At 37.9% G+C, this 12,841-nt stretch overlaps 1 protein-coding gene across 1 annotated transcript in view; it reads left to right on the top strand.

Moving 5' to 3' along the window:
* The window catches only part of ENPEP (glutamyl aminopeptidase), an 83,918-nt gene that overhangs the window by 40,994 nt on the left and 30,083 nt on the right, over window positions 1–12,841 (top strand). The window contains exons 9-11 of the mRNA XM_058721649.1: window positions 1,763–1,828; window positions 1,955–2,106; window positions 11,684–11,763. Of these exons, the coding sequence (XP_058577632.1) occupies window positions 1,763–1,828; window positions 1,955–2,106; window positions 11,684–11,763 (298 nt within the window). The remainder of the gene's footprint in view (window positions 1–1,762; window positions 1,829–1,954; window positions 2,107–11,683; window positions 11,764–12,841) is intronic.

Below are 12,841 nucleotides of genomic sequence, written 5' to 3'. Positions count from 1 at the left end.
TTATTTATTTTTGAGACAGAGAGAGACAGAGCATGAACGGGGGAGGGGCGGAGAGAGAGGGAGACACAGAATCGGAAGCAGGCTCCAGGCTCCGAGCCATCAGCCCAGAGCCCGACGCGGGGCTCGAACTCACGGACCGCGAGATCGTGACCTGAGCTGAAGTCGGCTGCTCAACCGACTGAGCCACCCAGGCGCCCCAAATAATTCATATTTTAAAGCCATTTGAAGAGTAAAGACATTCTTTAAAGGGAATAATTTCCCAAATTTATTCATGATCAGGATCATCATTATCATTCTTACTGTTCAAAAGGTTGTATATCCATTTCCTTAAAGCAGGAGTCTACCAACAGCGACTTGCAGGCCAAATCTGGCCCACCACTCATTTTTCTAAGGTCTGCAAACAAAATCATTTCTACAACTTTGAACTGTTGAAAAATCACAAGAATAACAATATTTTATGACACATGAAAGTTACATGAAATTCAAATATCAGAATGCATAAATAATGTTTTATTGGTTATTCATTTATACATTATCTATGGATACTTTTGTGCTACAGAAGCAGAGTTGAGTAGTTGTGACAGGCATTATAGAGCCCACAAACCTTAAAATCTTTACTATATAGCTTTTTAAAAAAATTTTTTCTTTTGCTGAGCCCTGGCTTAGAGACAAGCTCACCTGTTTTATCTTTGCATATTTTGCATATTGCCTCAGTCATTCATGTGTGGTGGGGTCATCTAGTGTCTGAGATGAGAAAACATCACTAATAAATGAAGGTAAGGGATGTAGCCAGTGGTGACAGGTTGACAGCTCTAACTTAAGATCATAGAATTATGGGTCTTTTTTCATACTGGATCACAAATGTTATGGACTGTTGACTATTTACTGAACACTTGACTGCCCTTAAGTATCTCATATTTCTTGTCCTGAAAAAAAATTAAGCTTTTCCTTTCCTGTGCACAAGCCCATTAGACTATTAAAAAAGAACAAGCTAGGGGCGCCTGGGTGGCGCAGTCGGTTAAGCGTCCGACTTCAGCCAGGTCACGATCTCGCGGTCCGTGAGTTCGAGCCCCGCGTCGGGCTCTGGGCTGACGGCTCGGAGCCTGGAGCCTGTTTCCGATTCTGTGTCTCCCTCTCTCTCTGACCCTCCCCCATTCATGCTCTGTCTCTCTCTGTCCCCAAAAGAAAAAATAAATAAAAAACGTTGAAAAAAAAAATTTAAAAAAAATAAAAAATAAAAAAATAAAAATAAAATAAAAAAGAACAAGCTAGGGGTTCCTGGGTGGCTCAGTCAGGTGAGCATCTGACTTTTGATTTCGGCTCAGGTCATGATCCCAGGGTCATGGGATTAAGCCCTGCGTCTGGCTCCACACTCAGCATTGAGCCTACTTAAGACTCACTCTCTCTCTCTCTCTCTCTCTCTCTCTCTCTCTCTCTCTCCTCCCTCCCTCCCTCTCCTTTTGTCCCTCTCCTCTGCTTGCACACTCTATGTTTCTCTAAAATAAAAAATGAAAAAAAAATTTTAAAAACCAAGCTACATCATTAAGAAGGAAAAATATTCCTTGTGCTTTACAAATAAATTATTTGATGTTCTTATAGGTTACAAAATGTTTTGCATGCCATGTGTCATTTGATTTTTATTGCAGGTACACTTGCCATATTATACATTAGAGTGAAATATGTTGATGGATTCAGCTCATGTGTGGAAGTATGAGAAAAGCATACATTGATTTCTAAAATACTTGTTATCTTTCACATACAGATTTACTTGAAAAAACACAAATTTGGGAATGCAAAAACTGAGCATTTTTGGAGAGCACTTGAAGAGGTATGGAGAATATCCCCAAGTATTTCTTTGATTAACATATGATTTATCAATCATTTCTTGATCTGATTATTCTATCCTTTTATTTTCCCTAATTTGTTAATTATTCCTCATTTTTTTTAATATCAGGCAAGTAATTTACCAGTGAAAGAAGTAATGGATACGTGGACCAAACAGATGGGTTATCCTGTACTTAATGTGAAAGATATGAGGAACATCACACAGAAACGTTTTCTGTTGGACCCAAAAGCAAATTCTTCTGAGCCACATTCAGCTCTTGGGTAAGGATCTAAAATGCATTTGAAGAAAAAAGCTAAAATTTGATGGAAATACTGGCCATTTGCTTAGATCTTAGTCTCCAGTACGTGATTGATAGATGATAATATTAAAGCACAATGTCTTTAGGGAACCAAAAGCATTCAAACATAGGTCCATGGTCTCCAGGTTCAAGATGGTGGACTGAACACATGCCTCCAAGTCCTGTTCTTCCCAGAAATCACTGAATAAAGAAGTGCTAAAAGAAAGAAACTCGTAAGAGAAAGAAAGAGGCGGGGCTATATAGATTCTAGAAGGAAAGCCAGAAGGAGAAATATTGATAGAAAACAAACAAACTGAAGAAGATGAAGCCAGATAAAAAGGGACTTGCTGTAGAAGTGGAAACATCTTCCCTATCCCTAGACAGGCTCTGGGCTGACTGTCAGCATGAAGAGTGGAGCACAGGAGTGAGAAGTGAGGCTGAAAATAGGACAGTTAATCTGAAGTCAAGACTCAGGACAATTGTGCCAGTCAGACACACCCCCACTCCACTTTCCCGTCATCTACTAACAACCTTTCCTCTGTTCGGAGCTCTTAGAAGTCTGCCAAAAGTCTGGCAATGACCCAAGGCAAAAATCCGAAGACTCTACCCCCTGCCCCACCCCCACCCCCACCCCCCGCAAATAAGTGGACTAAAACAGTGGAGGAGAACTAAAGATTTCCACTTGGTTAGGATGCCCAGAATACAGCTTTCCTTCTCATGGCATTTGTAGGATGGGTGGGCTGGAACTGCCAGCTCCCTGCATACATGCTCAGAGCTCCCAGTCAGACTTCTGTCCAGAGGAAAAGGCTGTTTCAAAAATATACCTTCCCCCTCAAAAGCAGAGGGGTTACATACAGGACACCAAGAATAATTAATTTAGTCCTTCTTTCTGAAATATGAATGGGCAATTAAGATCACAAGACACATAAAAACATCTAAAAGCATAAAAGGTTGAACAAACAAAAACCTGTCACTGTAAGAACAAAATTGAGGAAATAGAAAATAAATTTATGAAATACATTCAGAGATCAAAGAAGCTATTAACACTCATTAGCTCAGAGCAGAGTATCTTTGAAAAAACAAACTTGGAATATAGAATTGCTCTGACAGATTAAATTTGTGGTTGTCAAAGAATTAATAGACCAAGTGGCAATAAATTTGGGGAATTCTCTAAAGTTATAGAGCAAACACAGAGAACTGACAAATATGAAAGAGAAGACAAATATGGAATGTCCAGCATCCAACTAACAGACGTCTCTCAAAAAAGGAAACAGAGAAACTTGAGGGGCAAATAATAAAGGGCACAAGGATTCTGATTACAAAACCCCATTGAGGTCACAGTACAAAAAGGGAAAACAAACCTAGCTACATTCTCATGAAATTCCAGAAAACAAGGATACATGAGTTAGAGTGACATTAGACCTGTCCACAGCAACCTTGAATGCAAGAAAAAAATGGAACAATCATCTAAAATGGTTGCAGCAAAAAATATCTTCAACTTCTAATTCTCTTCCCAAACTAAACCAAATGCAAATGAACAGCAAAGACATTTTCAGACATGCAACTCCAGAAAATGCTTTCCACACAGCACTTTTTAGAAAGTTACTAAGGCTACATCCCAGGGGAGGAAGAAGAGGAAAAAATACGAAACATCAGAAAGAGAAGAAACACATCCAGGAAACAATGTATCCAACAGAGGAAAGTCATGAAAGGAAATGCTGGCCAATAGCGACCCAGGGGGCTCGCAGTGCCATGCATAAGAGCAAGATGCTGGGTTCAGGTCGGTGATTGCCATGAGAAAGCAAGTATGGTTGAGAAAATGGTGAGATTATGAGTTTGTGAATGCCCATCAGTTGGGCAACTGTAAAGAAGAAAACTAGAGAAACCAAATCAAGGCTGTAAGTAAAAATTGTGATCCAAGAATGTAAACCAGTAAAATAATTTTATGGCACTGACAATCCATACAATAAAAAGGAGTCCTTTTGACTCTTATGTCAGGCTGTTAGGGTAAATTTTTATTTAAGTGACTCAGGGGGCCACGATATCAGCCCATAGAGAAAGAAATGTAACTCCACCCCACCTCTTGGACAACCATACATATACAACAGTATAATTTCATAAATGTTACTTGTTGGCTTTTAACTTTTATTTATTTTTTTTAACTTTTTTTTTTTAACATTTATTTATTTTTTGAGACAGAGAGAGAGAGAGCATGAACAGGGAGGGTCAGAGAAAGAGGGAGACACAGAATCTGAAACAGGCTCCAGGCTCTGAGCTGTCAGCACAGAGCCCGACACGGGGCTCGAACCCATGGACTGTGAGATTATGACCTGAGCCGAAGTCGGACGCTTAACCGACTGAGCCACCCAGGCACCCTGGCTTTTAACTATTATAATCAACAATGAACAACATGTAAAACTTTTGTTACAGTGGCAGAGTAGATTGTAAATATGAACAGTCTTAACATTGTAACAAGAAAAAAAAAAAAGGCTGGCGGAGAAAATGAGGTGGAAGAGGAAGGAAAGGTGGCAGAAAGTGACAGGATAGTAATTCAGTGGTGGGCTGGTGCTGACTCGAATCCCAACTCAGCACCATTATGCTGGTAGCTTGAAATCCATCACTGAATTAATGGAAACTAGCAAATACTGCATTCTGCTCCCCCGGTCCCCCAAGAGCCAGTTGTTTGTTTACCAGAACTCCATAGGATATCCTACAGTTTCTCCTCATTGTCAAGTAGGAGATTTTGCTCCTATTTTACAGTTGGGAGAGAGTAGCAACACTGAAATTTATGAAACAGGAAATGGCAACATGATTCCACTACTGTAAAGGAACAATTATAACCTAGAGAAAGTCTAATAATTTTACTTCCCTAAATTTTGACTGTTAAAGGGCAAATGGAAGAGAAAGCAGTATAAGTAAACTAAATCACCCTCTCGCGTGGATGAGTTAATAAATACTATCTGAAAAAAAATTTAAAAAGCTATTTAGAGTTATAGAATTAGACGTCAGAAGAATTAAATCCAGAAGCATTTTAAATTTTTTTTAAGCTTTATTTATTTGTTTGAGCGAGAGAAAAAGAGAGGGAGAACGTGAGCAGAGGAGGGGCAGAGAGAGAGGGAGAGAGAATCCCGAGCAGGCCCTGCATTGTCAGTGCAGAGCCTGATGCGGAGCTCAAACCCATGAACCGTGAGATTATGACCTGAGCCACATCAAGAGCTGGACGTTTAACTGACTGAGCCACCCAGGCACCCCAGAAGCGTTTTTTAGAAGGGGATGTTTCCAAGAGGGGCTGGGCTGTGGGAAGGGTGGAAAAGGAGACTGGCTTCCAATAGCAGTTCGTCTAGTTTTTGCTAAGAATGTTTTTTATTTACAAACTGCACAAATGAAGTTCTCCTGAATATTTAAACAGCAATTATAAACTCAATCAAATTCTCTTGCATGTATCATTTATAAGTAACTTATGAACATCACTACTTAAAATTTTATTAAATCTCATTTATAATTTCAAAATACAAACAGCTAAAGACACAGATTTATAAATCAAATTTAAAAAACATACCTATATTTTTTTTATGAATGTAATGAAAATTCATACTGTATACCAAATTTATTGGGCATTTTCAACATATTAAGAATCAAACCTTTAACTTTACAAACTCAGAGTTTTCAAGACGTTTAAACATGACTACTGAGTTAAGGTATCCTAAGAATTTCAGTTAAAATTATAAATACAATATGTTATTTCTCTTCAGTTTGCCAGACTTTTAGAAATTGGCAAGGGTGAAATTGGAATGATTCTACAAATATTGTACAAGCTGACAAAATGTGCAAACAGCCAAAGATTTCACACTTACCACACTTATATGAATATGGCTTGTATAAAAAGTCTTAATATTATGTCCATTTCTGTATACTTGGTTGTTTTTGTATACATTTCTGGGATGCCAGTCTCTCCCCACAGAAGAGAATGGAATCAGGATCTCAGGAGCTCTGGTATGGGGCTGGCCACAAAAACCTGGGTTTACCACTTTGGGGATGTCATCTCAGCCCCCCATTACCCAGAAGAGCCTGCTCTTAGCATCCTGATAAATGGGAACAGCACTGTGTAGCACTAGTTCCCTGGAAATCATTCCAATGTCACCCTTGCCAGTTTTTCCCCCAATATCATTGACAAACAATTGACAGATGTCCTATATCAGTTTAAGATGTACAACACGATGGCTTGATTTATGTGCATTGTGAAACGATTACCACAACAGGTTCATCGCCCATGCCAATTTTTACTGTCCCATCTTTCAACTTCTGAATACTTGGTTTGGGTAGAGAGACTTTTGCACCCACGGTCACTTTCAGCTGGTCTCTAATCTTCAGTGCCCAATTTCCACCGAAAAGGCCCTTTGCCCTCTTTATCTCCTCTTTAATAGTCTCATTGGTCTTATACACAAAAAGTTACTTATATATAAATCATCACAAGAGCAATTATTCAGTAGCAATTAAGATAACACGAGGAAGGAGAATTATAGGGTGTGACAAAGGTGTCCCAGAATAACTATAAGCTGGTTCTTTTACAGTTACTGTTTTATGTTCTAATAAATTATACTGGCCACATTTAATACTGCTAGAGACTATTTAGATATGAAAACTTAAAAAAATATTTCTCTCTTGTGAAACAAGCTTCCATTGGGGAGTAATTACTGTCTCCTGTCATGTGTATCCATGGATAGACTGAGCCTGAATTAATGGGTCAGGAGGTGTGCTTGAATAGGCAAGGGCACAGAAGACTTTCTTGATGAAGTGATACTTAAGCTAAGTAAATTGATATGAGGGGATGACCATGGGGGATGTTCAGAAGAGAAACTACAACATGTAGGAAGGCCCTGGGCCGGGGAGGGGGCGGGGGCGGGGAGTAGCATTACACATATAATATGCAATGCTTACTAAGTATTTACTAAGTAGCTGGCACTACTTTAAGCACTTTAGAGTATTTTATTATTATAACAGGTGGGGAAATTGACAAATGACTGAAACTTATTAGATAACTTATTCAAGGGCACAAAGAGTATAAGTGATGGAACTCTGGTTTGAACATGGGCAGTCTGGCTCCAAGAAACTGAATAGCAGACAGGCACTGGGCACAGTGGTGAGAGAGGCAGGGGCCAGGCACGCAGACCACACTGAAGATTTTGAACAACAGTGTGCAACTTTAAGGACTTCAGAGAGAGAGAATTGGTAGGATCACCTCTACGTTTTTCAAAGTTCCCCTTTGGCTGCGTTACAGAGAATAGATCAGAGCAGGGCAAGAGTGGAAGCAGGAAGGCCAGTTACTATGATAATTGTAGCAAGTGACTCACGTGGGAGATGATTCAGAAGATGGGGTCTGCATTAGCAGAGTGGGCATGGGCTGGAGGGGTGTGGCAAATGTTCCAAAGATTGGGTTGAGCTACAATTTCTCATTAAAGAGTAAACACTATGCAGGGAACTGAATTGGATGAATTTACAGGTAACAATCCCATTTTAGAATACTGTTCTCATCTTGTTCTACAGTGGTCTAACCAAATTTCTAGAGAACTGAAAGATCTGTAGAGACACACTTATGACACGTACTGCATATGGTGGGTAACAGAACCTATTTTCTGGCTTCCGAATCAGGGCTTTGAAAATTAAGTCACACTAATAAATAACACACTCGGGTGTTTCCAGAAATTCAAAGTGCCAAAATTCAAATTGGACTTTCTGTACAAGGCATCAGAAAATGAAGAGCACCCAGTATTATTAAACTAACTACTTTGAAAAAAAAATTAAAAAATAAAGTAACTACTTTGAAGATCTTGGCTGGCACCTGAACTGGAAGAATATCAAGAAAGCCAGTGGTGCTCACCGTGTTGAGGCCCATTATCAGACTCTGCTTCTGGAAATGTCAGATAGTCAGATAGTCACAATAAATGAAATTCAGAGTGACTGGGTATCTTGCTGTATGCAAATGTGGAAAATTAATAGTTCATGACAAAACAAAGGAAATTTGAGTTCCTAGACCAAGTGAGATCAGTCAGAGAGTGTCAGTATAAACTTCTTTATCTTTTCTTTATTTTGGAAAGGAAAGATTAGGCTAGAAAAGCTTTGTTTTCACTCTTTCCTCTTCATAATATATGAATGAATTGAAACCTAGATCTGACTTAGGTGATAATTCAGTTACAAAAATCAACATAATGACTTGTGATCATTCTGTTAACTATAAACTGTTTATTTTATAGTTACTGTTTTATGTTCTAGCAAATTAGATGGGCCATATTTAATATGCTATTTAATAGCCTTTGTATATTAAAATTAAAAAAAAATTTTTCTTTCTGGAGAAACAAACTTCCACTAGGAAAGCTTCATAGGAATTGTTCTCTTCTGACATATGTATCTACTGATTTGTTAAGCCAAAGACATACCCAACACTGTTTTTAAAACGGTGGGATCGCATTTTTTAAACTACTCCTTGGTTATGGATTTCTCTCCACACAAACACAAAAATTTATTACCAAGTAAATGAAATGAATATTTTATCAAGTCTTCACTTTTTGAGTTATAATAAATCTTTGTATTCATCAAGATTTAGAACATGGAACTATATTAACATTCACACTTTTCTCTAGTATCTTCTTTAATTTCTATCTTCAGATACTGTTTTTTTATTTAGATTCACAGATGCATGATTTTTAGTGATCACTTATTATAAAGTCAATCTACTTGATCCATTTTTGTAAACAAAAAAGTTATATATGCATAGGAAAAACCTTATGTGCTATGCTGTTGAGAACATTTGTTAAAAATCTATAATACCTCCTGAACAAATAGGAGAGAAAATGACATTCTATCAAAAGTGATCCTTCATGATTTTTCACTTGGTTAAAAAACTAGATCATAACATATGCCCTCATCCCCCCGGAAGGTAATTAGCTCTTTCTCCAACCCTAGTAGTGTTCACCTTACTCTATGTTCAGATATATTCCTGTCCAGTAAAAAATGTGGTTGAATAAGCTGTACTATAAACTGAATGGCCCTCTCCCTTTTCTCACTGCTTAAATATTTCAAGATGAGGGAATTTTTATGAGAAACTTTATAATCTTTATAAACTTACACACATGTGTGAGTTATTGTTTTAATACTACAGCCTCAAGCATCAGGCAAGCTTACGTGTCTCTGGCAGTCCACTCAGTGTTAACAGGGGGAAGATGGGAGTAGGTGTGTTATTTGGGGGCAAAGTCAGTTTCTTTAGTGAAAATTAGATTGGCCATATTTAATGCTACCAGATCTTGTTAGATACAAAAAAGTAAATTGTACCTTTCAAAATGAAATCTGATCCTCCTAAATTTTAGATGTCCTGTGGGAGACTCCCATCATTCTGTTTATGTAATTTTCATTTCTTGACACTTTGTACCCAAATCTATTATTTTACTCAGCTTGCATTAGATCCTGTAAGTGATTCTAAAACTGTAAAATCATAAAGCCTCAACCCTCAATCCTTTTAGTCTTATGATTCTCTTACAGACTTCAGAGCAACGTTTGTACATAACTTAGTAGTGTATTTTATGCCCACTTTTGGGCACAGTGTCATCTCAGAGACCATGTTTTACAGGAGGTAGTCAAAATGTGAAGTCTTGACTGTGCACACAGGGCATCCAGACACTTGCGCACTCTGTTCTTTCAGTCGGGTTGGCAATGGGGAAAGGGAGGGAAAGAAATGTTCATCTATGTGGCAACACCAAAACAGAAGAGTGGTGGAAGGGCGAAACATGTAGGTAGAGTGTGATTTTTACCAAATGCTTCTTTGTCTATCTGTTGAGAAGCTACAAGGGATCACTTTTAGGTTGACATCCCTGAAAGCAGATGCTGAGGTGATGATTAAAGTGAAAGCTACTCCTCAGGAAGTGTTTCTAGGAAAGACTGAGAAAGGAGTGGGCAGTGAGAGGTCAAGCAGCAAAAGTGAAATATCAAGCAGGTGCTGTAGAGGATAGCTACCCTATGGGGAAGTTGTGGAGATGCTGTTATAGAGGGGTCCTGACAGATGGGGCGAAGAAGATTCTCCTGCCATCCATCATTGGCGAAGGGTTGCATCCACGAATGTAAATTTCAAAGAACTTCTGGCAGCTAGAGGGCAGTTCTCTGACAGACAGCCCCAGGTGCTTGGCTGTTGGCTAGGAGAGCACATTGGAATCTAGGGTGTACAAAGATGACAAAGGGATTCAAGGGGACAATCTTTGCTACACGACCCAAGAAACAATTTATGCGTGGGTTCTATGGAACTTCTAACCCAAAACATCCCACAGCCATAAAATCCTCAAGGAAAGCTAGTGACAACTCAATCCCATAAAACATTTCAACAGTTATAAAACAAAGGATTACTTCTTTCATGGAGATGGCAAAATGTGTTCTCCCTGAATTACATAAATTTTATTATAAATTGAAATGAAGTATCATTCCCCATTCTCTGTTAGAGACTTGAATGATCACAGATGTAGAAAAACAAGGTGAACTTTGAGTTGGTAACCAAATCCAAACACACATTCATCTTCTTTCTAGATCTGTTGTATTTTCTGATTGATGGTACATGATATGAGAACAATCAAAAAACCTTAAGACCTCTTTTATGAGATTTCAATAATAAAATGTTATGTATAGGGGCGCCTGGGTGGCTCAGTTGGTTAAAGTGACCGACTTCGGTTCAGGTCATGGTCTCACGGTTTGTGGGTTTGAGCCCCACATCAGGCTCTGTGCTGACCACTTCCTCAGAGCCTGGAGCCTGCTTCAGATTCTGTGTCTCCTTCTCTCTCTGGCCTTCCCCTGCTTGTGCTCTGCCTCACTTTGTCTCTCAAAAATAAATTAAAAAAAAATTTTTTTAAATAAAATAAAACGTTGAGTATATATGGAACCAAAGGACAAAAATAACCTCTTCACCCTGCTCCCCAAGAAAATATTAAGTAACTAAAGAGAACACCAAGAAACCCTGAAAGATGTTTGTCTGATAATTTTTGCTTTGCAGCACACCTGATTCATATGTAAAATAGGAGATATTTGAAGAGCATGAGAATCTTTAAGGGATCATGGTGGTGCTGCAATTTGAATTTCAACATAATTTCTAAAATGTGTTATTTCCTTTGTGCCATTTTAAGTTGTCTTCTGAATTTGAAAAATGCTTTGTGTTCCTTGACAGAAACAAACCATATTAGAGTATGTGTAAGTATGTGTGTGAATGGTCAATGTTATTATATAATGAGTTACGTTTATGCAATATCTTTATTCCAAAGCCTCAACACATTTTATTGAAATAATCATCATGCTTAGCTAATTTGTTGATACAAAGTTCCAAATTTTAGAGATTTATAGAAATTGGAAGCAGTTATATAGCCTATCTTCATCTCTAAAGAGTGTTATATTAATTGCTTTAATTGTATCCTATACACTGGATATTCGTTTATGAGGAAAATATGCTTGTCTATTGCTTTTTAATTTTTATTTGGGAAATGTTTTTATTTTTTAGTAATAAAAGTTAAATTTTCCTTTTTAAAAAACTTTAGTTACACATGGAATATTCCAGTTAAATGGACTGAAGATAATGTATCAAGTATTACATTCTACAACAGGTCAGAAACAGGAGGTAAATTTCATCAATTGATTTATTTCTTCTTTGCAGTAATATACCACATTAAACTAATGTAAGTGTAAAGAAGCAACAATAAAGCTGGGGCTTATAATGTAAATTTCAGCTAAAACAGAACTCTTAAGTAATTTATCAATGGATTCAAGCTCTTATCTCTAATAATGAGAAATTTTCTACCTTGTGATATTCTTTTTAATGATTTACCATGACTTAATAACAAATACCCATGCCCAAAGGAGAAGTGTCACACACCCAGTCATTGGATGATTAATGCATAAGTTTTCTTTCTTTCTTTCCCCCTTCCTCATTTCTTCTTTCCTTTCCTTTCTTCCTTCTTTCTTAACTTTATTATTTTTCCTTTAGAAGAGAGAAGTAAGTCATGGAATTTCTTAAAACCAAGCCTGGTTTCTTAAAATGCTGTCATTAAATTAGACCTATCATTTTTCCAGTTCAGTATATTAGAATTTTTAATGACTCCAAATTCTTTTCTAAGTTGTAAATTGTCACCAATAGCTCAAAGCACTATCTGTATCTATTTCCTTCCTTCCTTCCTTCCTTCCTTTCTTCCTTCCTTCCTTCCTTCCTCCCTTCCTTCCTCCCTCCCTCCCTCCCTCCCTCCCTCCCTCCCTTTCAACCATCTGTCCATCCATCCGTCCGTCTATCCATCCATCCATCCATGCATGCATCCATCCATCCCCCTAAATGAATTACTTGGTATGTACCTGTGTTGAAATCCAGCTGTGGCTACTATGCTAACTTAAATCAGCTGGAAATATGTTTCTATAGTCTATCCCCTGTGGTTTGTCTTTTCCTTTCTTGAAAAAATTTAGTAGTATAAAAACAAGGAGACCTTATCTCATGTTCTCTCCTTCAGATGGCTGAAAAAATAATAGGGCATCCTAGAAGATTACTACTTTTTGTACTTTTACCATTGTACTTGTTTTACATTTCAAAATCATTTCTTTTAGAAGACAAATGATATTCTTCTTCACCCCATCCCATGCAGGTTTGGTTTCAGAAAAGCATTTGGCATGGACTCTCCCTTGTGACTTCTTAGGGATAAAAGTAAATAATC

The sequence above is a fragment of the Neofelis nebulosa genome, chromosome 3 (assembly GCF_028018385.1).
Source record: "Neofelis nebulosa isolate mNeoNeb1 chromosome 3, mNeoNeb1.pri, whole genome shotgun sequence".
Taxonomy (NCBI): Eukaryota; Metazoa; Chordata; class Mammalia; order Carnivora; family Felidae; genus Neofelis; species Neofelis nebulosa.
This window is presented reverse-complemented; position numbering and strand designations above follow the sequence as displayed.